Genomic DNA, 27104 nt, shown 5'->3' with positions numbered 1-27104 from the left:
GAGGTGAGGAATTTTATTGTTTTACGTGCAAACGAGCTGTTTTTACTGCCGTCTTTTGATCCATTTTTTTTTATTTTAATTGTGCTTTTAATGTGAATTTGTACAACTTTTGACCATTTATATTTCATTGTGATTTTATATTTTTATCTTTTCCTTCTTTAATATACGATCAAAGCTACATGAATGGTTTTTCCTTTAAAATAAATGCATTAAATCCATGATAAATGTTGGATTAAATACAAGGGTCTACTTCATCCAGGTGTTTGAAATAACTTCAGGAAGTTTCCAGCAAAATAATCGGGGACGACGTCAGAATGAAGCATGAACTTCCTAGTTCGTGACGAGCTCACCTGGCTGAGGATCCGCCCACATTTCCCATTGGTCTTCTCCATCAAGGTGAAGATGGGGAAGTTCCAGCTGTTGAGCTGACTCATCAACGGTTCTAGATCCTCCATGATTAGCGGCTCAGGAGCCAGAATAGGTTTGTCCTGAGGAGGTAAGAGGAGACGCGGGTCTGACGTCACTCTCCACTCCAGCTTCATCACGGTGACTCGGCTTCATCTCACCTCCAGAGGTATTAATGGATGGAGGGAGGAGCTCCTGCCGTCCTCGGCGTCCTCCTCGGCGTGTGCTACGTCACTGCTGTCGCTGTGGTTGGCCTCGTGGGTGCTGTCGTAGTCTGACGACGCCACGACCTGGTCCTCGGCTAATAAAAGAAGTCGTAAAACGATGTCACTCTCGGTCGGACCCGCAGGGGAGAAGATCCACCATTTTTTTTTCTTTTGGTAGTCGTGAGGGAATTTAGGTTGTTTTTAACTGTCCTGACTTCCTCCTCTATCTTGAGCGCTGAGCGTTTTTTACAGGGATACTCTCACGATAAAGACCCACGGTATACCTTTTATTTTTCTCAACTTCAATTTATTTTATTTCCTTTTTTTTGTTTGTTAATGTTATTACTTTGTTTAATGTATATTTAATTTAACTTGTAAATATATATATACAGTATATATAGTGAGTGGTTTGTCCAGTAATACTGTCACGATGAAGAGTTTATATCACAAAATATATTTGACTTTTCAAAATAATTTATTTTTTATTTTTATTAAACTTTATTTAATTTAAATTTTATTTAACTTGTAAATATATATACAGTAAATGTATTGAGTTGTTTGTCCAGCGATACTGTCATAATAAAGACTTAAATCACAAATTAAATCACACTTTATTTCACCCATTTTAAAAACATTTAATTACTTTATTTAATGTTATTTTTAATTTAACTTGTAAATATATATACAGTTTATATAGTGAGTGATGATAAAGAAAAATAATAAAGACTCAAATCACAAAATATATTTAATTAAAAAGTTTATATATATATAAACTATAAAATCAAGCTGTATATGCGGAAGCTATTATTCTATTGTACTTTTCTTTCAACATATATTAATAGTAATATAGTAATATGTCTTTTTTACATTCACTTAAATCTTTTCTAGGGGTAATAAATACTAACAAAAATGAAGAAAGTCTTAAAACAAAAAACTATAGTCATATTTATAGACAATGAATAAAACAAATATATATAAAATTAATATAATTTGATTAAATATGTTATTTTACAGTTAAAAATGCAGGTTCTGCGTCAGATTTCTTGAACATTATATTATTCTATACGCTAAGATTTAACATGATGAAAATAAAATGTGTATATTCTAGAAATATCACTGTGTAACTTATAACATGCTTAAAATACCGTCTTGGGTTCAGACACAGATTTAAAAGAATAATAAGGGACATAAGGGTCCTTTGATGTCTGTGTGAGATTTGGAATGGAAAGATCAAAAAGTATCACAATCTATACAAACTGAGATAAAAATGGTGTCAATAAAAAAGTTGAAACAATATTTTCATAAACGTTTATAAAGGATCAAGTACCTGACCGAGGTATTCTGTCTCCTTTGTCCAGAGAGCCTTCGCCGTGGATCAGTTTGATGAACGGTCGCCCACAACTGTGAAGAGAGTTTAAAAACACTATAAATCACTATTATTTTCATACTTAAAGAAACAAAATACTGTCACGACTTCAGCAACTGGAGACTTTTATGAGGGCGATATTAAAACGTAGCTCCGAATAAGTAAGAAATGGAACAGGGATCAGGCAGCCATTGTTTTCTTTCTCGTCGACTCATGAAAAGGTTTATTGCGAAAAGTCTCTTCTGCTCTGGATCAACTGGTTCACAGTAACGTCAGTGTTTTTCCTGCGTCTGAAGCTTCATATGAAGCAAGAGTTGAGTATTGACGAGACAACGAAGAGACACTGCAGTCGTCCACGCAAAGAACTTGGTTCTCATTAGCGATCTTATATTATCTTATTATTATTATTATTGATTCTTTATTTACTTTGAATCCACACAGTCTCTCAGACGGAGATATCAAGGAAAAGTAAGTCACTATTATGTGGAAAGATCTTTCTGGACCAGGGTCACAAAGAACAATCAAAAGCAATAAAAAATACACAGTAAAAATAATGTACTTTAAAAGATCAAGACAACATAGAGACAAACACAACAGCAATACATAAGATAAGCAAAATCTCTAAGAAAAAGGTCTTAAGATGTTTCCTGAAGGAGTCAGTAGATCCATCAAACACAGAGGGAGATGTTCAGGAACCATCAGTAGATTCTGATCCACAGACCTCAGAGCCCGAGCTGGGGTGTAAGTCTGGATCAGATCACTGATGGAAGGTCTGACCATGAATAGATCTGAAAGTAAGAACCAGAATTTTTAAATGGATTCTGAAAGAAACTGGCAGCCAGTGAAGAGTTTTAAGGATCAGGAGAAATGTGAGTTCTTCTACTAGAGCGGCTCAGAATTCTTGCTGCAGAGTTTTGTATGAACTGCAGGCGAGACAGATCCTTCTTGTTTGGACACCAAAATAAACTGTTACAATAGTCTGACAGAGATCAATTTTTTTTATAATAATATAATGTTCAAGAAATCTGACACAGAACCTGCAATTTTTCCTGTTTAAAAAAAAAAAAATCCTCAAAATACACTGAAATGTATACACTGTTATGTGAAATTGTTTTGTTGTTTATATTCAAAAAATCCAACAATTTATTTAATTTTTAAATTTATTCAGACGACGTTAGACAAGTGGTGCTGTAATGATGAACAGATCCGCCTTTTGTTGCTTCTGATTGGTTAATATTGCGTCAATCAAGCCATCCGTGATTGGCTAGATTTATGCAAACCAGAACAATGTTTATTATGGTGAAAATATAACTATTAAGTATTAAATGGGTCAATATAAGCGTGATAAAAATAAATATATATATTTTTTAATGCCAACATTTAGTTTTTAAATATTCTATTGTATTTTTCTTGGTCTCATCTCTTTTTTATACGATTGAAATTAAAACCCTTTCTGGTCTTTTATTTTATCATCAATTTTATCTGTAGATAAAGTCTATGCGTCCGTCCTTTCGCACACAAACCTCAGTTACTCTGTTGTAAAACCTCATTTGCTTCCTTTACCTTTTCATTGCGGTTGTATTACCGATCAGAGAAACTAAATAAGACCCTTACAAACATTAAACGTTAATGGTTAAAGACATCAGCCAGACTGTGGAAATTCAAGGCAAATAAACGTATCTGTGAGCATTATATTGACATTCAGAGATATGGCAACAGGCGCACGTCAATCGCATGTATCAACGCAGTTTTTTATGGATTACGCATTGAGAGGCGCTGCCTCACCTGCCTCACCTGCCTCCCCTGACTTCACGTCCCTGGTCAGTATATATAATGTGCCCCCTGTTGTTAGTTGCCCACCACTGCTTTAAGGTGACTATTTGGCCCCCCAACCTGGACTGAATAAAAAGTTTGGCCCCTTGAGTGATTGAACAGGAAATAGTAGACGAGGGGTCCAACGGCCCACAGGCTAAACGTCCGAGGAAATTTTTGTTGAATAATTCTGACCTACACCAACGTGTTTATCGATAATGTTGATTTCCATTTGAAAAAATGGTATCAATAATTTAAAATATATATATTTAGGGTTAGGATTAGGGTTAGGGTTAGGGTTAGGGTTAGGGTTAGGATTAGGGTCAGGGTCAGGGCTAGGGCTAGGGCTAGGGCTAGGGCTAGGGCTGGGGTTAGGGCTAGGACTAGGGTCAGGGTTAGGGTCAAGGCTAGGGTTAGGGCTAGGGCTAGGGCTAGGGTTAGGGTTAGGGCGAGAGCCGACCAGACGCATCGAGTCTTGAAGTAAAGTAGCTCCTGCAGTGTCGATAATCCCTTCACGTCACTCAAACACAAACCCTCAACCCGTCCATGCGACACCGTGGGACTGGTCCAGATCTGCGGTTCACTGTTATTCTAGGTTCCTCCTCCAAGGTCCACTGTCAGGACTTGGACGTGGTTCCAATTAAAATGCCTCCGCCTAAATGTTGTAAGACCTGCGGTTCTGAGCGCAGGAAATGCCTGTCGCTGGAGCACGGTGTCACGGGGAGCACAAAGAGTGTTACTGTGTCTATCTTCCTCTGATAAATGGTTTCTTGAACACTTCTTGAGCCGTAGCCGACCGGCCTAATGGTCCTGAGGCCCCGACAAAGAAAGAAAGTTCTGTCGTGTTTGCACAGCCAAGTCGGACCTCTGTGCGTAATGCCTAGCAGGTGTGGAATATAAAATAGTTTGATAGTTTGGCGGGCGAACAGTTAGTACATTATTGTCAGGGGGGCGGTGGGGAGGGGGGGGCGACTGGGCAGACACCGACGGCTTGGCTTAAAAGGTTTACTTTTAATGAAAGCTGAAGAACTGGCATCCACGCTTCCTATTCTGCTAATGTAGCAGAATAACCTCAGCTACTGACATTGAGCCTTCAGTGCAGAATGTAAATAAGAAAGGCAGACTCTTTTTTTTTCTTCTTTTTTTTCGCTGGAGGAATCTGTCAGTCAGGTATCAAGTGACTACGCTTTCATCATAAAATAGTGCAGAATCAGTAGTTAGCGTGTCAGCGGAACTTAGCAGAGAACAAAGACATCTCAACGTGGTTTTACAAGAATCTGATGAGATTAACCTAAAGATGTTTGTTATGATCGGAAAGTGAAAATTAATTTTCATAAACTATCTTGATTAGTAAGACTCTGGGTGTGTAACAACTCGTGCACTTCTGCCCTTATACTTAATATTTTGAGTGCACATGACGCTAAACGGAAGCTATGTCACTTATGACGCATCTTCGCCACAACAATAATAACACAGTGAAACACAACTTAATAACTTGTTTCAATTGGCAACAAGTGTCAATGATAGTGTTTCAACGACTGGTTACTGGTCAGTGTTAAAAGTTAGTAGAAGAAGAAGCTGTCGAGTCATTTCCTGTAAGTGTGTAGCAGCAGAGTTTGATTTGAGACAGTACTTTCTGTCGAAAAATTTGCACACTGGCCAAGTACGTGCGCTATCATAAAATGTACTGTAAAGCAGTGCACTTTAAGCGCGATTTGGGACACAGCATCTGTCCGTGTAGGATCTCAATCTTCAGGGAACTGAAGAAGCCTCTTGGAAGAGTGATGTTGCTTTGGAAACGCTTGGTTGTGAGATGATGTCATGTTTTAAGCAGTAATACATACGATTGTGACATGACTTGCCCAATACAACTTTTTGGACTATTAAACACTTCCTGGGGGACAGTACCATAGTTGTGTCTGAACTATGGTCACTGATTTAATGTTGTAAACAGCAACAAAAATGTGTCAAAATGTTATAGTGGGACTTTGGTTACCTACAAAGCGGTATTGTTGTATATATTGGCAGATGGAGCCTTTGTAGAGTAATACTGAGTAATATGGAATAGTTACTTCAACATAATATGATTATGTGTATAAAGACCCTAAATGACTATTTACTTTCGAAGCAGATTTCAAACACACTGATGTCAGTCAGCTTTATCGCATTATAATCTTAGCACCTTAACACCTTAAATTACATCCAAAAAGTAATTATTATTTTAAACATGCTCTTTAGTACCTTGGAGAGTATTTGAGTGTCACGTGAGCAGCAAGAAGTGTTTTCATATGAACTTTAACTTACCAGGGAGACAAAATAAGAAAACCCAAATCTTTTCTCTCATTTTACATACAAATATACACAAAGAAAGTTTCACTGTGGCAGAAATAAGAATTTTAAATTTCACAGTTGCACTATTCTTACACTAGGAGGAGCCAGAAAGATATTTTTAATCCTACTCATTGGGGCTTTAGCAATTCTTTAGTGATTTTGTTGTTTTCAGTTTAAGTGAAAATGGCTTAAGTGCTTGAAAACCAAATAATCAAAGCCTGGAATGTGTCAATCAAGTGATAGTTGCTTTACAATATGTTTGTTAAGGTTTTAGATCAGTAACATTTGCTAATGAATCTTTTTTCTGATGGATCCTGGATCGTTGAACTATTAAAAAAAAACATGTTTATTATATTCAGAATTATTTAATCTTAAAGGTATGTAGGGACCATTGAGTTATTTGAAGCAGAAATATATTTTCAGTTCACACCAGACTGAACCTAAAAATCAATGATGTCACTTCGTATGTCCTTGATTCTGAAAATTCCAACGACTAATATGTAGCACTGGTGAGTGAAAGCTGCAGGTGTTCTCTGTGTATACGTCTCGTATTCAGGGACCTCATGGTCTCCTGTTGGAATCTACTCTGGCGTGAACATGTTTGTTTTCATCGTAGTAGCAAATAAGTCTAGAATGACGGCGTAATTGTCAACAGCTGCTGGTCCTAAACTGGTGTCAAACTTTGACAGAATGTCCCCGTCCTGCTGGGACAAGCGAGCAGATCTAAAGTAAGACCGGTTTAAATCGTTCTGAACCAGAAGCAGAACCCTGTTTGTTGCTGTAAAAGTGGCTCATTAGACTGGGTGTGAATGAAAAGGCAACATTAATCGTGGCTCTCCGTCCTCCCTCGTGTCTTATCTTCACATTTCCAAGTATGTAATAAGCTCCGTCTGACCCCGGCTTGCTACCTTCTCTGCTGCACTTCACTCCCAGATTCCCGACTCAAACTGCTCTCTGTTGTTTGACAGATCACCTTTGGTCCGGCGCCCGAACGGACAGTATCCAAGCCACGATAAACACAGCAGACATTATTGTTGCTTCCAGTAATCTGGCCCGATGACGCCGGGGAGATAACGGCACAGTGGCTGAGGAGGAGGAAAGAATTCAATTGCCTCTTCTTAACGGTGTGTCAGATAAACAAGACTTCTCCGGCTTTGAAGTCGCTATTATTCCTCCCTGCACGTCAGCGGAAGAAGAAAGAAAAAGCAAAATGTCATAATCAAGATCTGCAAAATGTTGAGCAATGGAAGCCCATGTGTTTGTTTTCTCTGTCGTCTCATCTCATCACACGTTTTTTTCCTCTTCGCTCTTGTGTTTTTGGATATTTGGACGTGGAGAGGTCCAGATGTTAGGTTGCACCGTGGGAAGCATCTTCAGCCGCTCTGCTCCCAAACTTTAGGACTCTCTTCCACCAGACCTCCGCCACTATTTCACATACAGTTAACACTGTGTTTTTTTAGTTTAACTTTTTTGTAACGTGACCTTGAGTTTTCTGAAAAGCGCTTTTAAATAAAATGTATTATTATTATTATTATTATTTTAAATAGGGATCCCCAAACTTTACCCTGCAAGGGCCACATGGTGTTCCGGGTAAATTTGTAACAGAAAAAGTGACTAAACATGCATTGTTTTTTCCCAGAAAGCCACACAAAACCAAATAACCCTTTTCAGGTTCTTCACAGAAAAATAAATAGTCAGTAAATAAATAACACTATTTGTGGAATACATTTTATCCAGATAACCCTGTGGGTTCTTCATAGAAAAAAGAAAGTCAGTGAATGAATAATAACCTGGTAGGTGTAGAATATAACAATAAAAAATGGCTAATGATAATAATAACAATCCCCATAAAAATGGGTGGTCCTATATTTTTGTCACATACTGTTAGAGCCATTTTATGGTTTTTGTTTTGTTATTTTTGTTATTTCCTAAGTCCACAGTAGGTGGCGCCTTGTACTTTGTATGAGAACTTAAATGCAGCCTCAGGAAATCAATGAAAAGTGTGTTGTTGACGGGACAAGCACACATGCTGTGTCTCAAATCGCATACTTGTCCTAGTGCACTGCAGTTAGTATGCATCAGGATAGTGTACGTACTTACTATGACAAAAGAGTGTGTCGATTAATTGATAGTATTGTTAGTGGTAAACTTGATGATTAAAAAATTGAATAGCGGCAGAAGTCACGGTACAAGTACAAGTTGGACCGGATCCAGAGTTTCTACTGGGTTGTGCATGAGTTCAGGAAAACCTTCTGCACCTTCAAAGTGATTTGTTGGGATGAGAAGAAGTTGAAGTGAAGTTAAAAGATGCTAAACATGACAAGCTAATTCATATAAAGCTACACACAAAATGTTGTTTTACACATTTAATGTATTTAAATTATTACATTTATATAATTGATTGTAGTTCTAGCAGAAGTTGCATCTTGTGGATCTTCATACATTTGTTCCGTTTGTTTTTGGCCAGTTATTGAGTGTAATTACAATTTAATAACCCTATTAATTTATGTTGATAGACATTTTTAGTCTTTGTAATTCAAAGAATTTCTTCCAAAAGAGAAACGCAAGCAAAACAGAGTTGAATATGAAATTAAATAATTCTACCATTACCTTAAAAAAAACATGTCAATACGATAATCGTAAGGTGAAATTTTATATCTGAGAACTAGTCTCTAAATATGTCAATTATAATTTGCATATTTTATTATATTTTTATATTAAATGATATTGCATTATGAAGGAAAAAGCTGCTTGGGAGAGGTCTGCGCTTGTAGTTGAGGTACTTTTAGGTCTGGAAAAGAATTAGTCCTGCCCTATTAAAGTTATACAAAAGACCCTCACGTAAATACATTGACAGGTCAACAGTTATTATGTTGAAGTTTTGTTCCTAAAAACAACAAAATATCTTCTTTTATTGAATCTCTCTGTTGGGAATTTGAAGTCTAATGACCAAAGAAGTGGACTTGTGGCGTTAAACAAGGTGAAATGTTTTGATGAATAAAACAGAAATGTTATTTGGAGGTGAGAAACGTGGATTCAGGAGCGTGACGCGGTAATCTGAGGACAGCCAGACACAAAGCAACAAGCCTTCAAGGTCTCGCTCAGACTGCTGAGCCTCATAACATTAGGGGGCGGACAAGAACACTTGCCACTGCAGACGCTGCAAGTGTTGACTTTTGCACCGTGGTCAGTTTTGGACTTGTAGAAACACATATTTTATAAATAGTTTTATGGGCAACACTTTGTTTTTACTTTAAAAATCAAAATAAATGAGAAAACAAACTGAGGAAAGTAACTTTAAATTCAAGATTGTTCTCAGAAACAACCTTTTTTAACAGTTGGAACTTTTAACCACATATTTACTTCTGATCAAGTCCACTATTTCCCTCTCTCGTCTTTAGAAACAAGTCACAAAATTGCGCGTCATGTCAAAACCTTCCCAAAATCAACACAGAGAAGATGCTTGAAAAGTTTCTTCCAGGTTTCGTTTGAGAGAAACGACTTTGCCAAATAATGAGTGAGCAAATAGCGTTTGAATGTTTGGGCGAACCACAGGATGGAGACACGTGGTTTGAACCATTAGCTTATTAGGCAGAAACCACTTGTATGAACTAGTTTGGTCAGAAACGGAGAATTCCTTGAAGAAAAACCAGAACCAGTTTGATTATGGAAGCAGGCTTTGGTTAGTTAATACAATTAAATATTGTTGTTTTCTGTTTTGGAGTCATTTTTATTTAATAATTATTTTGGTTTTGTTAAGTAAAAAAATACACAAACTTTCTTAACCCACAATTTAACTGTTTTATTTATGCAACACTAGACACAATTTATAATATTTCTAATAACTAGAAAAGCACCTGTGCAAAACATACATCTGGCAATGGCTTCATTTCACATGACTTTAGAATGAATAGAAAAACATCCATGACTCAAGATTTGTGTTGGCTCAGGAAAAAAAAAAGAATATTATTTCCTCCACGGAACCTTAACTCACAATCTTCAACACATCTCTCTATATTTGATATTTATTACAATTTTAAATAATGTTTTTTGGTGGCTTGGCGATTTTTCTCTTCGCTGGTCATAAGATATTTTCTTATTTAGAAGCAGAATCTATAGGACTGTTGGTCTTCTTCCTGTCAAAAACCATTTTGTGCAAACTAATGTGTGTATGTGTGTTGTTGTGATGTGTGACTCTATTGTATCATCAGTGTGTGTGTGTTTGTACAAAACTTTATTTTCATTGAAATATTGACATTAGAAAATGATCTTAAGCCCCGCCCACTGAAACACTTAGTTGACCATAACCACACCCAGTCTGCTTTGATTGGTCAAGCATGGAGGTTTGTCACCGCACGTCATCAATCGTCTCCACCGCCAAGTAAATCGTTGTATAAACAAAGCGGGCCATGATTACAGCTGATTTCAGAGCAACTTTATAAAGTAATAAGTTTAAAAAATGGTCATGATGAGGGACTTACTGCATCTTCGAGAGAAGAACATTTACTACATTTCAGGAGAGTCGATCATTAGTTATGAATCCAACATGTCATCTGCCGTGACGAGCGTCTCCGAGTCTGATAGAAGGCAGTGAAGTTATTCCTTTTACTCTTACTCTTAAATTATAGATATTTCACACGAGACAAATGTGCTCAGACGACATTCAGGAAATCGAACTCACTGCGAACAACAATCAGAGTTGTTTACTTTCACCGCCTTCATTTGGTTTAAACTATTTGTCAACGGCGTACGTTTGCTTCCAGAACCAGCAGCGGCTCCGCACATCACATATAAAAACTCTTCTTCTTTTGAGACGTAATGCATATTTTAAAGCGGGAGACAGAGAGAACAAGTGCTGGCGCACGCTCGCCCGCATTATAAAAACATCATATGCACAACAACACATTTTGAAGTGCACAGACACACAAGCGAAATCTATCAAAGTGAACCTCTATCGCTGGCTGCTTTGAAACTCCGATGATTTATTCAGATCTGCTCCGACTCTCTCCAAACACCACATCGCTGCAATCACAAAGTCATTGTGAGGAATGTATCCCCTCGTGAATCCAGGTAAGTTATGCCCCAAAAGGAGTTCATTAACTTCTCTAACTAGTCATTCAACTGATCGTGACGAGCTGTCATAGGAGTAAAAACCTTTGCCAGAGAGTATTTTATCACCTGAAATGTTCTTATGTATGAGTTGGACACGAGTGCTGCCACTTCTATTTTGACTGAAGCCGGAGACCGTTTGTCCGAAGTAGCAAAACGCCCGGAGGAGTCGAGAAGCCAAAGACTTGGAAGGAGAAATGATTACTTGAGACTTAAATCAAAGTTGAACAAAGAGAAAAAAAAATACAGCACTAGTTCAAGAGATTTTATCTAAATTGGAGATACATGTCGTAGACAAGTTTTTAAACTGTACGAAAGTCAGAAAAAGGTTTTTTTTACTCAATGAAACAGATGTTTTTGTTTTTTTTAAACTATTAATTTTATTTTTATTTTTAGCTAAAGCATGTAGTAATCATTTAGTCATTTAGTAATAGTTGTAAAACAATTGAGCCTTTAATTAAATTCAATTTTAATTAAAGTGTAAAATCAAAACAAAGATATATCAAGACACTTTACAGGTTCACTAAGACTATATTGGAGAAAATAATATCCCAGCAACTCAACAGTGAGTGAATCCCAGTGTTGCAGTGTTGAGGAAAAACCTCCCTTTAAAAGGCAGAAACCTGGAGCAGAACCAGACTCAGTGTCTTTAGAAATGTTTGTTGCATCAGATGAAGCTCTAAAGTAAGTATCAAGTACGGCATGTTGACAAAAAACAGACCATTTTGTTTTCATTGGGCTAAATGTGTAAAACAGTAGAAAAGGATTTGTTACTATAACATGGATTTTTTTCACCTTAATTAAACCAGTATTTTCAGAAGTAAATTCACAAAGATTTGCTATTGAATCCCAGCAAAGGTAGCTGGATTACGTTTCATATTTTAAATCTGCCTAAAGACGTTTTGAAGAATCCTGACCAAAACAAAATGAGCTTATTTTGGCAAATTTTCTTTGCTCAAATCAAGGAAATGTGAAAATATTTGGTTTTATGTCTGGTTGTTTTATTTAAGCAGCGATTTAGTCCCAAGACGAAGGTGAAATAAAACAGGCATCCCTGGTCAACTGCATCAAGATGTTGCTCTCTTTTACTGTGATTTCTCCTCCAAAAATTAAAATGATCGTAGCTAGTAAAATATCCAGCTTACCCTGCAAAAATGGTGCAGTTAAAATGTGAGAATTTTTTTTACGTTTCTTCTAGCATATAAATGAAATGGTTCACATTGATTCCATTCATACGCCCCAGATAAGATCAATATCTATACCTCTAATAAATCTAATATATTATATATATAATAAATATATATATATATACAATCACAATAATTCCTATTCAGTCTGAGTAGCTCCTCCAACATGTGCTGGGAAAAGTCGAGCAAAATGTCTGAAATCAACTGGCTCGTCCATCTCTAGTTCCCGACACAAATTCGGAAAATCTCCCTGAGCTGCTGTGAGATCCTGGACTATTACCCACTTAATGAGCTTTCTTCTCGCTATGCGACATCTTTCTTCTACGAGGATTGACAACAGCAGTAGTTTCTTCTTTATCTTGCTATCCATTGTATTTCTTTTTTTAGCAAGTAAAGACCACGAACATCAGATCCCAAGTTCTCTCCAGCACCTCCATGGACTCTCCTACACTCTCCTCTTTTTTTCTCTCACTATAATTTCCCTCACTCCTCTCCTTATTCATCTGTCTACCCCCCCATCCTTCCTCCCAGCCGGTCAAAGCGGCAGGCCGTCAACAATGAGTCAGGTTCCGCTCGAGGTTTCTGCCATCTAAAAGTTTTTCCTCGCCATAGTGAGCTGTACAGTGTTTCGCTTCTTGCTCTTTGTTGAATTGCTGGGATCTATTTTTCCTTAATCAACTATAGTCTTATTTCAACTGTATAGTGTCTTGAGATAACTTTGTTATGATAAGACACTTTAAATAAAATTGAATTGAATTGAATTGAACCTACTTGACTACTGTGCGTGCTCTGTTTTGGGTCTAAAAGTTCAGTCATTAACGGTTTTCCCTGTTGAGATGAGCACCGCACGCTGTTATGGGGGAGCATTAAATGTTGGAAAATGTTGTCACAGCATGATCTGGAGCTTGTAATCCATGCGTTTGTGTCTTGTTGTGTGGACTATTATTATTATTATTATTATTATTATATTATTATTACTATTGTAACAATTTGTTTTCATGTCTAAACAAGAAGGATCTGTCTCACCTGCAGTTAATACAAAACACAGGGAGAATTCTGATCCGCTCTAGTAGAAGAACTCACATTTCCCAGATTCTTAAAACTCTTCACTGGCTGAAAGTTTCTCTCAGGATCAACCGTCAGTTCAGTGTAATCCGAGGGAATTTTTGGTTACTCTCTCACAGGGGTTACATGACTCCTACAGGGATCGTCTTGGGCTCAAACGACCACAATGAACTGCTCCGTATCTGAACTAAGCTTAACGTTTTGGTTTGGCATCCTTCGTCCACAAGGGTGTGCTAACTACTATCTTATTATTAGTGTAGGTAAACTCTGTAGCTCAAATATTAAGCAAGGTTCAGACTTGATGCATGATGCTAGCACCCTTTGAAGTCCTTGCAAGCATGTTTAAGATACAATTAAATACAATACATTTTATAATTTAGCCTAGTAATACCATAAAACTGACCAGCAATAAATGTTTCTGATGTATATCTAATAATTTGATTAAACGTTCAACTACATTTTACTTGTTAAAGATTGTTGTTTATAGACCTTTTTTCGTGTCTTTGTTCCTTTTGAAAACCTATTCAATTGAAATAAAGAGATTTTAAGTCGCATTTTAAAATAGAATTTATATTGAATGAAAAATGACACAAATATTTTAAAATTGTATTTTAACTTTTAAAATACATGAAATATGCATCTTTAAATAGAATAAAGTTAAATGTAGATTAAGACTCTAATGTATAAAAGTATATAATGACATTTAATTGTTCCACCCCTGACATCAACAATGTTTTCAATCTCACGAAGATTTAATTCTGTCTCCCTCCACTGTTAGAGAAGTGTAATTACACTGTGATGCCGTTCACGCTGTCACACTGTTCATTGGTTTATAAATACAACAAACATTTTTTATAACTCTAAATAGAACAAATAAATTCGGAATTTACGGTAAACTATCACTTTAAATGAGGTATGACTCTCCCCTGTGATTCAACAAGTATTGCAGGGTGTGAAGTGACGTGACGTGTTAAATGTACCTTATAAAACTGAGTTTAAAACTTGGTCACCGTCTCAGGGTGCTATAAAGATCTTCTTGGACTCAAAATGACATGATCTGTGTCTGGACTAACATTATTTTTACTTTTATTTGTCTGACTAACAGGCTGAATACGGTCTTGAGCTAACTATTCCATTATTACTATTTAATATACTTGTTTCCTTCATTGAATTTCAAGGTTATAAACTAAATTCGGAGTCTGTAGCTCAAATATTATTCGAGTTACTATCAAAAGTCTAAAGTCCTCCAACGTTTTTGTCCTTTTTTTTTACCTCTTATCAGCTTCAGCGTCAATCTTTCAGAAGCGTAAAATGAAGCTAGCGCCATTTTAAGTCACATTAAAGAGACAATTTAATATTTAAAACTAAATTTCAGGGGCTTTTGTGCTTAGGTTTTTATTCTAATTGGTGGTTTTGCATCTTTTAAACACACAAAATGAAACATGTGCTATATGTTCCTTCCTATTGTTTCTCATGTGCAGAATAATTGATCTCGATCCGACTACATTCGTTGACTGGACTTACAATCCCCCCTCATGGTCACATGACCTCAGGGTACTCATGCATACATCAGCGTACACAACCGGAGGCCCCTTTATTACGACCCCCTACGTAGTGGACGGAGTACAAGAGTTCTCTCTCAGACTGGTTTCTATATTGAGCTTGGATGTGCAGGGAGTGGAAGTGTGTCTTAGTTATTCAGGTTAATGCGTTTGCCTGCGGGGCACGTTTTCCATCCTCGGCTGCCGTCGCACACGCATCCCTTCTTTGAACCGCCGTTACCGTGCAGTCATGCAAGCGGTTTCCAGCGCCGCTAAAGACGCACCACGGGGAGTCTACCCCGCGACTGAGAGGATGCGACGAGTCACGCCGTCTCCGAAACGGAAGGGAGCTCCAGTTTGGTTTCCCATGTTTGTAAACATGGTTTCGGAAGCTAATCGTTCCCTTTGAGGAACAAAACAACGCGACACACAAAGCGGGAATTTAAGACCAAACAGTTACCTGCAGGTGAGAGCTTCGTGGTAGGGTTTGATGCTGGCGCTACGGTCGCGCCGCACGGGCCCCGGCTCGATCATCGGGAGGCCCGTGGCGGAAGTGGTGGTGGTCCACGAGGAAGAGATCCGTCTCAGGAGACCCGGGTGAAGACTTCGTCTAATACGCTGCAGTGGAAGAAATGAAATAGTTTGTATAGCTCGACATTTTCTACTAGCATGTCGACCAAAGTTAGATTATTTTCAGAGCAATCTGTTTTTTTTAGAGTTAAAAACAAAAAATGTTTGTTCATTTTAATGTAGCCACTGGAGCGGTTTTGGCTGCTCGTGTGAAGGATGTGAATGTTGTGTGTCTTCGCACAATTGTGTCTAATCCGTGCTGTAAAGAATGAGAGGAAAGAAGAGATCAACGGAAGGTTCTGGTTTAAGGTTGTAGCGACGGACAGAACAGTGTAGCTTTAATGTGTGTTGCGCTGTTGCCACGCACCACATGTATATTTGTTTATAAAACAAGATAAAGGTTAATTCATTGTTTTAACATACCCGGTAACTTCACAAAGTCTCTCAGAATTTGAAATCGTCTCGGCCGTAAAGCAGAAAGATCGACTTTCTAAATAGATAGTCATGACTGTTCAAAATATAAACCGACTGTAAGAGAAAATATGACCAAAAAAATTAAGTGAAATTATTTTCTCGTATTGTATAAAACACAGATTCTTCTGGAGACGAAATCTTGTTCACCATAACTACACCCACTCTGCTGTGATTGGTCAAGCAAGGAGGTTTGTCACCGCGCGTCATCAATACCGGAAGTCTCCACCTCCAAGGGACTCGTTGTGTAAACAAAGTGGGGAGTAATTACGTCATAATGGACTCTTGTAACCTCTCGTTCGCCCAGATTTAAGTGCAACTTTATAAAGTAATAAGTTAAAAACATGGTCATGATGAGGGACTAACTGCATCTTGGAGATAATATATGTTTATTTAATATTTATGCAAGTTCAAATCTAAGTAAAAAGTTCCCGTTTCATTTTTCAATGAAGCGATTGAGACTGAATCGTTTGGATGTGAATGAGTTTCTAGCCCCAACTTCTAAGATTAAAAATTTAAAATAATCACATCAGGAGAGAAAGCAACGCTCTTGTATTTGAGCGTGTGTGTGTGCCGAGAGCCTGCAGTGCCGTGACCTGCCACAGTCGCAGTTAAACGACGCTTGTGACTTGACATCATTAAAAAAAACGCCTTTATTTTCATTTCAGCGGGATTTTTCGGTGTCCTCGCGAAGCCTCTGTCTGCTCGGTGCCATGTCTTGGCAGCGTCGCGCAAAACATGGCAGACTCTCTCTCTCTCTCCTGCTTCCCTCTGTTAATCTGCTGCAACGTGACCCAGTGCAGATCCTCTCAGAAAACTGAATGAATCCATTCACAGGTCACTTTCATATTCCCAGGAACGAGGTATCGACACATGCTGCGGGTGAATTAAGCGACCTCTACCAGGAGCGTTGACCTTCACCCATTACTGAGAAGACTCCCCCGTATTCCCTGATTCAAATCAGGCCAAACACACTTGTGTGTACTCGAGTACGACGACGAAGCGAGCTGGAAAAAAAAACCTTTACGTTGGCGGGTATTTAAGTGTTTATCACAGATCAGGTGATAAAAGTTCTCAGAGATTAAATTTGACAGATTTTTTTTTGTTTTGTCCTCCGTGGCTTGTTGTCGCAAATGTATTAACTGGATAATACGGCGGCGCAAGAGAAGGGAGTTTGTTGACTCACACGACCTTTTGAGATGAGATTCTACCACCAATGTTCCCCTCGGACTCACACTCTCACACACACACACACACACGCACACACACCCCCCCCCCCCCACACACACACAGGCACGTGCACACACACACACACAGTCTGGCTCGATCCGTCATGTTGACACAGCTGTAGCTATGAAAGAGAGAACAGTGCTCTGAACGCAAGACGTGCACTATTTTTCTACACTTTGAAAAAATATATATATAAACTCCAGCACTTGATGCTAAAAAGCTCGGAGCAGGAAGCACTCGTTAGGGGAAGCTGAAAGGTTCACGTGTGTTCAGCCATGTTTCGTTTTAAATCTTAGCTGCCATTTGTATCAGGGATTGGATCGTTATGAACATGAATGCTGGCACCTCTTCTTTAAATACTGTCTCACAAGAACATGAACTGACAATATATATTATACGCGTTTTATTTATTACCATTATGTGTGTGTTGGTGTTTGCAAGTGGTGCTGTAGAGCAAACATTGTCCTAGCACAGCCACTGTTTGTATAGTTCCAGGATGTTCAGGAAATCTTCTGCCACCTGGTGTGCAATTAATGTCATCGCAAAAACACAATATTTTAAATGCTAAAAAAAATGTGTAGGGGAATTCCGATTATTGGATAAATGTGGGTCAGGTTTTAAAGATAACTGATTATCTCTTTCAAAAGTTAAAAAAAAACAAGAATTTAATACGGACTTTAATTTTCTTCTCATGTGGAGCTTCAATCCAAGAGTGACGTTACAGAGAATTCTGACCTGCTCTAGTAGAAGAACTTACATTTATAACTCTTCACTGGCTGCCAGTTTCTTTCAACTTTAAAAATCTGCTTCTTACTTTCAGATCTATTCATTGTCAGACCTTCCATCAGTGATCTGATCCAGCCTTACACTCCAGCTCAGGCTCTGAGGTCTGTGGATCAGAATCTACTGATGGTTCCCCCGACACAGTTCTAGACCAGAGGAGAGAAATCCTTCCAGGCTGTTGCTCCTAAGCTTTGGAACGATCTTCCTCTGTGTTTGATGATCTACTGACTCCTTCAAGAAACATCTTATTTGTCATTTTTAACGTTCTTGTTGCTGCCGTGTTTATCTCTGTGTTGCCAACAACTTGGAATGTACCGAACCGTGTATGATGAGAAGTGTGAGTCGATATTGTAAATCTTGAAGAATTAATTTGAATCATCTCTGTGTTCCTTCACTTTAAGTCCTATTGGAAATGTATGTATAATGGTTGACGTCCATAATCCTTTGTCCTGATCTGATATAAATATCTGCGTCTTTATACGTCGAAACATAAACATGAATATACTTTGATTTTAGGGCCACGTACTCGGCGGGCACTTATTTCAGGATCAATTTTAAGTTTGACACACGTTTTAAAGATACTATTTAACAATGAACGTCGTGTTTCTATGTCTTTGCACCACTGTTACCTTATGGATGGACGTCTTCTCGCCCTTCTCGGGTCCCTCCTCGGAGTCGGAGCAGACGTAAGCGTCGCTGGGGTTGAGCAGGGGAACGAGGCGCGGCCGGTGCAGCGGCTGGAAGGTGAGCTGCGTGGTTAGCATGTTGCTGACGGCCCGCAGCGAGGTGCAGGTGTTGGGCGGCAGCGAGGGGTCAGCTAGCAGGTCGCTGATAAGTCCGTGGGCTTCTCCCATCACGGCGATGTCCACCATGACAGTGGTGCCTGACGACTGCGGGGTGACAGGAAAGGAAGAGGGAGTCAACAGCGCTTCCGCGGTGGCTAATGCGGGGTGACGTTAATTCATGGCCGTGGTCGTGTTTTCACGTCCGGGATGAAGGCGTGAAGAGCAGGTGCGTCAAGTCATCGTCTCCCTCGAGGAAATAATGAGGTTAACGTCATTCATCTCTTGACGGCGTAAAGAACTGGCAGCTGCACACAGTTCGTAAAAATAAATCTGCGTCAAAAGTACATTTCACGGTTTAAAAGTGCTAAATGTATGGAAGATATTAGATGAATCTCTTAATGCCTCCTTTATCGCATCCATTGACCTGTGATTCAACACGGGAAGACGGTTGACCACTTCATTAAGTTCAGAGGTTGATATAGAAAAGCTACGCTGCAGGGATGCAATAAAACTGTTTTGCCGACTCAGCAAACAAGGCAGATAAATTAATAGCACAGCTTTGCTGCATAGAATAACAGCTTCATTTAAGATCCCGGTTCACCTGATGGTATCAGCAGATTTGCACACACTTTGAAATATATATAAACACAGAGGAGAACAATACTTATGAATATTTATAGTAGTTCGAGTTGTTTTTTTACATCTCCGGAAAATAATTGCTTGTTTAAAAGCTGGATTTTCACAATTACGTTCGATAAAAAAACAGCATTTTCTATCAGGAGGTGAGTAACATGACTGTCAGGTAACTTCTGTACTAGTGCTTCTGCTGTGACCTGTTAGCCAAGCTAGCTGACTTCTGTACTACTACTTCTGCTGTGACCTGTTAGCCGCGATACCTAACTTCTGTACTACTTCTTCTGTTACCTGTTAGCCACACAAGCTAACTGCTGTACTACTACTTCTGCTGTGGCCTATTAGCCACGCTAGCTAACTTCTACACTACTACTTCTGCTGTGACCTGTTAGCCACTTTAGCTAACCTCAGTACTAATACTTCTGCTGTGACCTGTTATTAATGCTAGCTAACTTCTGCTGTGACCTGTTAGCCACTCAAGATAACCTCTGTGCTTGAAAGGCGCTCTATAAATATAAATTACTTACTTACTTACTACTTCTGCTGTGATCTGTTAGCCACAGTAGCTATTTCTATACTACTACTTCTTCTGTGACCAGTTAGCCACGCTAGCTATCTTCTGTACTACTACTTCTGCTTTGACCTGTTAGCCACAGTAGCTATTTCTATACTACTACTTCTGCTGTGACCTGTTAGCCACACTAGCTGACTTCTGTACTACTACTTCTGCCTCTGTGATCTATCATAGCTAACAGCAAAGAAAACAGCAAAGCACACACTTTTCTGAGTAATAGTTAAAACACTGTGACCTGGAAATGATCAGTTCAATATGCAAACCTTGTTAAATCGATCTATTTCAACTCTGTCCATCAAAACTCATCAACAACAACCATTTTGATAAAGTTTGCCAAAATGTTACTTTGAGAAAATCTAACTTTATTGCCGTCTTCACTGCTTCATTTCTTTTAATTTCAACAGGATTGTACCGACAACCAGAGCCAGAAGTGTGTCTATTCACGGGTGTAAACAAACTCTCCCAGAGAATAGTCTTGTGCCACAGATGCGTCACAGCTTCTTACACTTCATAATGTGTTCCCAGCACAACGCAGGCTGTCGGGAGAAATGTAAGATTGTGTTTCAGTTCATTAGCAGAATGATTTACCAGCTTTTCTACAGGAGGAGGAGGAGGAGAAAGGGGAGGAGGAAGAAGAGGGGGAGGAAGAAAAAAAGATTGGAGGGGAGGAGGAGGAAGGGGGGGAGGAAGTAGAAACAGGAGGAGGAAGATGGGGGGAGGAAGAGGAAAAGGAGACAGTGAATTAAGTGGAGTAATAGGAGGAGAAGGAAAAGGACAAAGGGAAGGAGGAAGAAAAGGGGGAGGATGAGGATTAGAATGAAGTGGAGGAAAAGAAGGAAGAGAATGAGGAAGTGGAAGAGGAGGAAGAAGAGCGGGAGGAAGTGGAGAAGGGGGAGGAAAATTAGGCGGCGGTTGAACAGGAGTAAGGGAAGAGGAAGACAAAGAGGAGGAGAAGGACAAGGACAAGGGAAAGGAGGAAGAAGAAGGGGAGGAGAAGGAGGAAGGGTAAGATAAGTGGTGAATGGTGGAAGAGGAGGAGAAGGAGAAAGAAGTATAGAAAAGGGGAGTTGGAGAAGGAAGATGCGGAGGAGGAAGAGAAGGTGGAGGAGAAGAAGTAGAAAGAAGGAGAGGAGGAGGAGAATAATAAAGTGGAGGAAAAGAAGGAAGAGAATGAGGAAGCAGAAGATAAGAAAAGGGAGGAGGAAGAGGGGGAGGAAGAGAAGAAGGGGAAGGAAAATGACTCGGCGGATGACGTGGAGTAAGAGGAGGAGTGGGAAGTAGAAGACGAAGAGGAAGAGAAGGGGAAGGACAAGGGGAAGGAGAAGGAACAGGGGGAGCAGAAGGAAGAAGGGTTAGAGAAGTGGGGGAAGGTGGAAGAGAAGGAGGAGAAGGAGAAAGAAGTAAAGGAAAAGGAAGATGGGGAGGAGGAAGATGGGGAAGAAGAAGGAAGAGGGGGAGGAGGAGGAAACTAAGGAAGTGAATGAGGAAGCAGAAGAGGAGAAAAGGGAGGAGGAAGAAGAGAGGGGAAAATGAGGCGGCAGATGAAGTGGAGTAAGAGGAGGAGTGGGAAGAGGAAGAGAAGGAGTACTCATCTACAAATATTAACAGCCTCCTAATTACTGTGCCTATTGAATACAAATACTTGTATTTGAGTATTTAGGAAGCTATAGATAATTGTATATTTTTGTTGTTTTTTTTCACTTTAAAGAGAAAGTATTAATAATAGACAATAACTTATCTCGTCATGATGTTTTATAAGTTTCTATTTTTCTTAATTTTTCCAGTGTTTTCATCATTAAGCTCCAGATTTAATGGAACTTTAACAATTCAACTATTATCTTAGTCTGAAATAAATGTAAATCTTTATCTCCTGTGACATATATAGACTTTGCCTTGTTTCTCCATTTCTATTCTCAAAAACAAAATGAATGTATCAAATACAAATGAGAAATGGACGACACAAACTCCCAGGTGCTCTCAAAGCTCAGAGCGTGGAGGAGCAAACGTTCGTGGGAGCTGCTGAACCTCAGCGAGGACTCGGTCACGCACAACAGTCATGGAGGCCTCGGGACCGACTGACAAATATGAGACGACATTAGTGCAGTGAAACATAAAAAAGCTTTTATCCAGAGAATGTAGCAACACAAACAAACATACGCTGGGACGATGAGCTTCTAAAGGCGACGTCATGGTTACCTAACTATTATCTTATCTTATCTTAGTGTGGAGAGAGAGATGATTCTGGGAAGTGTCGTTTTTTTAAAGTCATCATTATATGAAGGGCCAACCACGGACGTCAGTAATGTGTCAGTGGCAGGTGAGGCAAGTGAGGTCGTGCCTCATCTGCCATCATGATAAAAACAGTGATATGTGTTAATTTATATTCAGTATGATGTTACAATTTTTTTACATTTTATTAAGTATAACTAAATGTGAGTTTGAGTTTTTGGTGAAAATATACAGGCAGAAACTTCTGGGTGAGGCGCAACAAACTTGTGCCTCGTTTATGCCAACGTTAACCAACACAAACTCATTATTTTGTGTAGAAATAAATGATTATGTGAAGTGTGGGCCAACCACGGAAGTCAGTAACGTGTCGTCAGGTGAGGTCGTGCCTCAACTGCAATTATGATAAAAAAAGAAAAAAATATTGTTTGTTTTTTGCAGTGATGTGTGCTAAAGATTTATATTCAGCATTATGTTACACATTATTGAGGTTTAATTAAGTATAAATCTGTGAGTTTGAGTTTTTGGTGAAAGCATACAGGCAGAAAACTGAAACAGAAACCTGGTGAGGCACAACAGACTTGTCCCTCATTTTTGACTGCTAATACGAACTTATCATGTTGTGTTTATTCTGCAAAATGTCGTTTTTTAAAGTCATCATTAGATAAAGGGCCAACCACGGAAGTCAGTGGCATGTGGTCAGGTTAGGCAAGTAAGGTCAGTATGATGTTAAACATTTTTGATATTTTATTAAGTATAAATCTGAGTTTCTGTATTTGGCAACCGTATGAAAGCAGAAACTTCTGGGTGAGGCGTGACAGACTTGTGCCTCACTTGACTGCGCTAACTAATACAAACTGGGTCATGTGACGTGTGTGCAGTGGTTCCTCAGAATATACCTATATATGAACTTCACATAAATATTTTACAGCATGACTCACTACAACTTATATATACTTGTTCATTAAAATACATTTTTAAGAGGCACATTTCATGAAATCACCATTAATCCTGGTACCATCTTCGTATGACGGTGAGTAAGCAAATCTTTGGCCAAATGTTTTGAGGTCAATCGAATGGATGTAGTAGATGAGCAGCGCAGACAATCATCAAGTGAGCATTATGCAGTAAGTTCTATGAATACATTACATGATTCTACTTTGATGATGCTCATGAATTTACTTCACAAGATCAAGTGTTTGATTCGAAGCTCTGTCCGGGGTAACGACATGATCGGCAGTGACCCCGTTTCATGCTTCGTTTATCTCGTCCTTTCGACTCTGTTTTGAGGGCGGTTTGAGATGTCTAAAATGTAATAACAGTGATCTCCCTGTTTAAGTTATTCATTTACTTCCAAACTGATGTAATGATTGATGAGAAAGAACAAACTCACACTCTTGTCTTGATCAATGACTTTGCTAGTGTTTTATTCTGTGTTAACTTGCATGTTTCTTCAGTTATGACGAGCTCTTCTTGATCTTTTCTACAATTTTTCTTTCTTGTTTCCATGAGTCAACTCTCGAGGATCTGTTACTTATTCTGTACTCGCAGGAAGATGAATGAATGCAAACTCCAATAAGCAGCTCGACATCCACGTCGAACCAAATAAGATTCGATAAGAAGTAGAGAAGCAGGAGAAATACTTTCACTGTGACGAGAGAAAACCTCTCGTTTGATGTTCACAATCAACAATACGCCCTAAAAACAAAGGTCACATATTTGTAATATTTGAAATATTCAACAGCCAAATCCACCCTCCGAGTGAAAAAACTGAGGGTTACCAAATGTACTACATAGCGACAAGATATCTTTCAAAATAAAGCTTGTTACAATTTACAGCAGGACGGCCTTGAATAAAAGATTAAAAAAAAGTTTTAATGGTTTAAGTTTTAAAAGTTAAATACAATCTCTTTTATCCCTTGTGTTGTCTCAGGGTCAAATGTCAACGACCTCCTGGTCTTTCATAAATACATATGCAGTGGTGGAGGTCGTTCACCTTGACCCTGAGACAACAAAAGGGTTAATGACGTAATTCTGTACTTTTTTTCTCCTCATCGATCATGATTGTATTTAGTCAGGACTTGGTTAAAATAGAACTTTGTATTTTATTTCAGTTTTATTTAGAAGAATAAGTCTACATGGGCCAAATAAACAGAGCTCGAAATTTTCCTGAAGTCTTAGCAATGAGTGATTAGAGGGGGAGATTTAAATAGCAGCAGACAAGACTTTTTAAAAAAAAAAAAAAAAAACTAAAGAATTGGTGATTAAATAAAAATGGAAAATGGGTAAAGGAATTATCCACACTGTCCGTGGATGACTACCTGAAAGGGAACTGTACTATTTTGATGAGTAAGTAGGTAAGTCAGTAAGTTATAGTCATTTCTAAAGTGCCTTTCTAGACCAGAGTCCCAGAAATTTAGGGAAAACCACAAATAAGAATGTCTTAAGATGTTTCTTGAAGGAGTCAGTAGATCATCAAACACAGAGATCGTTCCAAAGCTTAGGAGCAACAGTCTGGAAGGATTTCTCTCCTCTGGTCCTGAAGCGTGTTCAGGAACCATCAGTAGATTCTGATCCACAGACCTCAGAGCTCGAAGTCTGGATCAGATCACTGATGGAAGGTCTGACCATAAATAGATCTGAAAGTAAGAATCAGAATTTTAAAATGGATCTTGAAAGAAACTGGCAGCCAGTGAAGAATTTTAAGGATCGGAGAAATGTGAGTTCTTCTACTAGAGTGGGTCAGAAATTTTGCTGCAGAGTTTTGTATGAACTGCAGGCGAGACAGATCCTTCTTTTTTGACACTAAAATAAACTGTTGTAGGTTACTTGTTGCGGTTTCATTAAGCTTTGTTTCTTTGTTTTTTGCGGTGATGGCATTGATAATGAAGATCACTGTCCACTACTAAAGATCACAGATAAGTTTGTTTCATTTAACTGATCTATCGAGATAAAATTGAGCTATTTTCTAATAGTTCTAGAAGATGGAAAACAGTCGCGAGTTTAAAAAAAACGACAAACAACAACATAGCATTGTGACACAAAATCGAGTGAAGTTATGAAAAATCCCCAGAGATGTTGCTTTCAAAGAACAAAACAGAAGCAAATCCATCGAGCATCAACCTATATTAAAAAAACAGAAACACAAAACTCCACAGAGAGAATTCTCACTTCCAGAATACGCTCTAGGGTCCAACAACAAGTCAACCCCCCACCGGCGAATCTTTTCACTTATCCTCAACTAGAACTTTATTAGATGAAAATAGGAGTCTCCAGACTCACAACAAGAAAGTCACAGGTTCTGTGTTGGCCTAAGGAACCCCTGAGTTCACGTGCATGAAGATTAGACATGTTGGGTCATTGGTTCATACATTTACTCTTCATTTTAAGGGTGAGAAAGCGGATAACTATCCTGCATTTCCAAGTTTTCAAACTGATTTTTGAACTAATGTTATCCCACTTTAGTGAAATGTCCCCAAAAGTTTTACAAAACGTGGTAAATGTGTCACATAAAAACATCAAAAAGTGTCACTGGTGTCCCCATAAGCCCCATTTCTACACTTTGTCCTGCAGTGCAGAGACAATCTGATACATTTCTATTTGTTTAAGATGCTCTTGAGTATCATAAGTCGTGACACAACATGTGTTTGGTCTCTATTGTGACATGAGTCTGTCGAAAGTCTTCAGTAAAGTTGCCACAATCGACAGATTCTCTTCTTTATATTCAAGTCACCGTTAACTGAATGAACGACAGCCTCATTTTCAAAGAAGAAAGATCAAAACTGAAAAGAATAAGGTGGTCTTTGTCCTGTTCTTGGTCTCGTGATTTTGTTTACAGTGAATATTGTTTTCTTCGCAACAAAGCCAGAGACGAGTTGTTTAGGAGAGTTTTACTTTAAGTTTTGATTATTCAGGTCGATGATCGACACATTATTTCAAGTTAGTTAAATCTATAGATTCAATAACAACAATATTACTAAAAAAGAGTTTTGGAAAAGGTCATTCTTAAAATGTAATAAGTTAAAAGACAAACTTTCTAATGATTTGACATTTTTTTTAAACTTTCCAATATGGACTCATGTATAATTCATTACATTCACAAGATATTTTAACACATTATTAGACTATAAAGAAGACGTTTTTACCGTTTATACCCATTAAGTTTTACATTGCAGTTCTGAAATCTTATAGTTATTGTACGTCAGATATCACTGGATTTATAAAGCGTTAAGTTCACCACATGTAACAGTTGCTATATATACATTAGAAACATTATGAATAAATAAACTTGTTTTAAAGTCTCATGCATGTGGAGACACAGTAGACATTCATTGAAAGTTGTTGTGTCTAAAAATGTTGACTTTTTATAGTTCGGTACCACCAACAGAAAATGCATATATGTATATATATAGATATAAATATATACAGTATATATCAGGTCAAGGAATGAGGGAAACTAGGATGACAGGAGACCCCCTTTTTGTTACATTATATTTTAATTATTTTATTATAAATATTATTATAAGCTATTTTAATTAATGTTATACTTCGAGCTTTTATTTCTCTTTTACTATATTCAATCATACTTTGAGGTATAACTATATTATATTTGAATAATAATATAATTTTAAAAATATCTGAATTTTAAGCAATTTTATCTCTTATAATGTATTACATTTTACGATATTACACGCAATATACGTTCACAGAACACGTTTCCACAATGCTTACATTTTCTTAACAAACAAGTCATAACTCAAAACTATGAATCATTTAAGTAATATTTACAAATGTTAACAACAACCCACAA

At 38.2% G+C, this 27104-nt stretch overlaps 1 protein-coding gene across 1 annotated transcript in view; it reads right to left on the bottom strand.

Annotated features, from left to right (window-relative positions):
- The window catches only part of LOC148073515 (cGMP-inhibited 3',5'-cyclic phosphodiesterase 3A-like), a 98045-nt gene that overhangs the window by 14982 nt on the left and 55959 nt on the right, over positions 1-27104 (bottom strand). Inside the window, exons 3-7 of the mRNA XM_087797280.1 lie at positions 18706-18966; positions 15483-15640; positions 1939-2012; positions 567-706; positions 351-488 (exon numbers count right to left, since the gene is read on the bottom strand). Coding sequence (XP_087653406.1) covers positions 351-488; positions 567-706; positions 1939-2012; positions 15483-15640; positions 18706-18966 — 771 coding nt within the window. The remainder of the gene's footprint in view (positions 1-350; positions 489-566; positions 707-1938; positions 2013-15482; positions 15641-18705; positions 18967-27104) is intronic.

Source organism: Callionymus lyra, chromosome 8, assembly GCF_982586985.1.
Source record: "Callionymus lyra chromosome 8, fCalLyr1.hap1.1, whole genome shotgun sequence".
NCBI classification, from domain to species: domain Eukaryota; kingdom Metazoa; phylum Chordata; class Actinopteri; order Syngnathiformes; family Callionymidae; genus Callionymus; species Callionymus lyra.
Note: the sequence above shows the minus strand (reverse complement) of the source record. Positions and strands in the feature narration are given on the sequence as shown.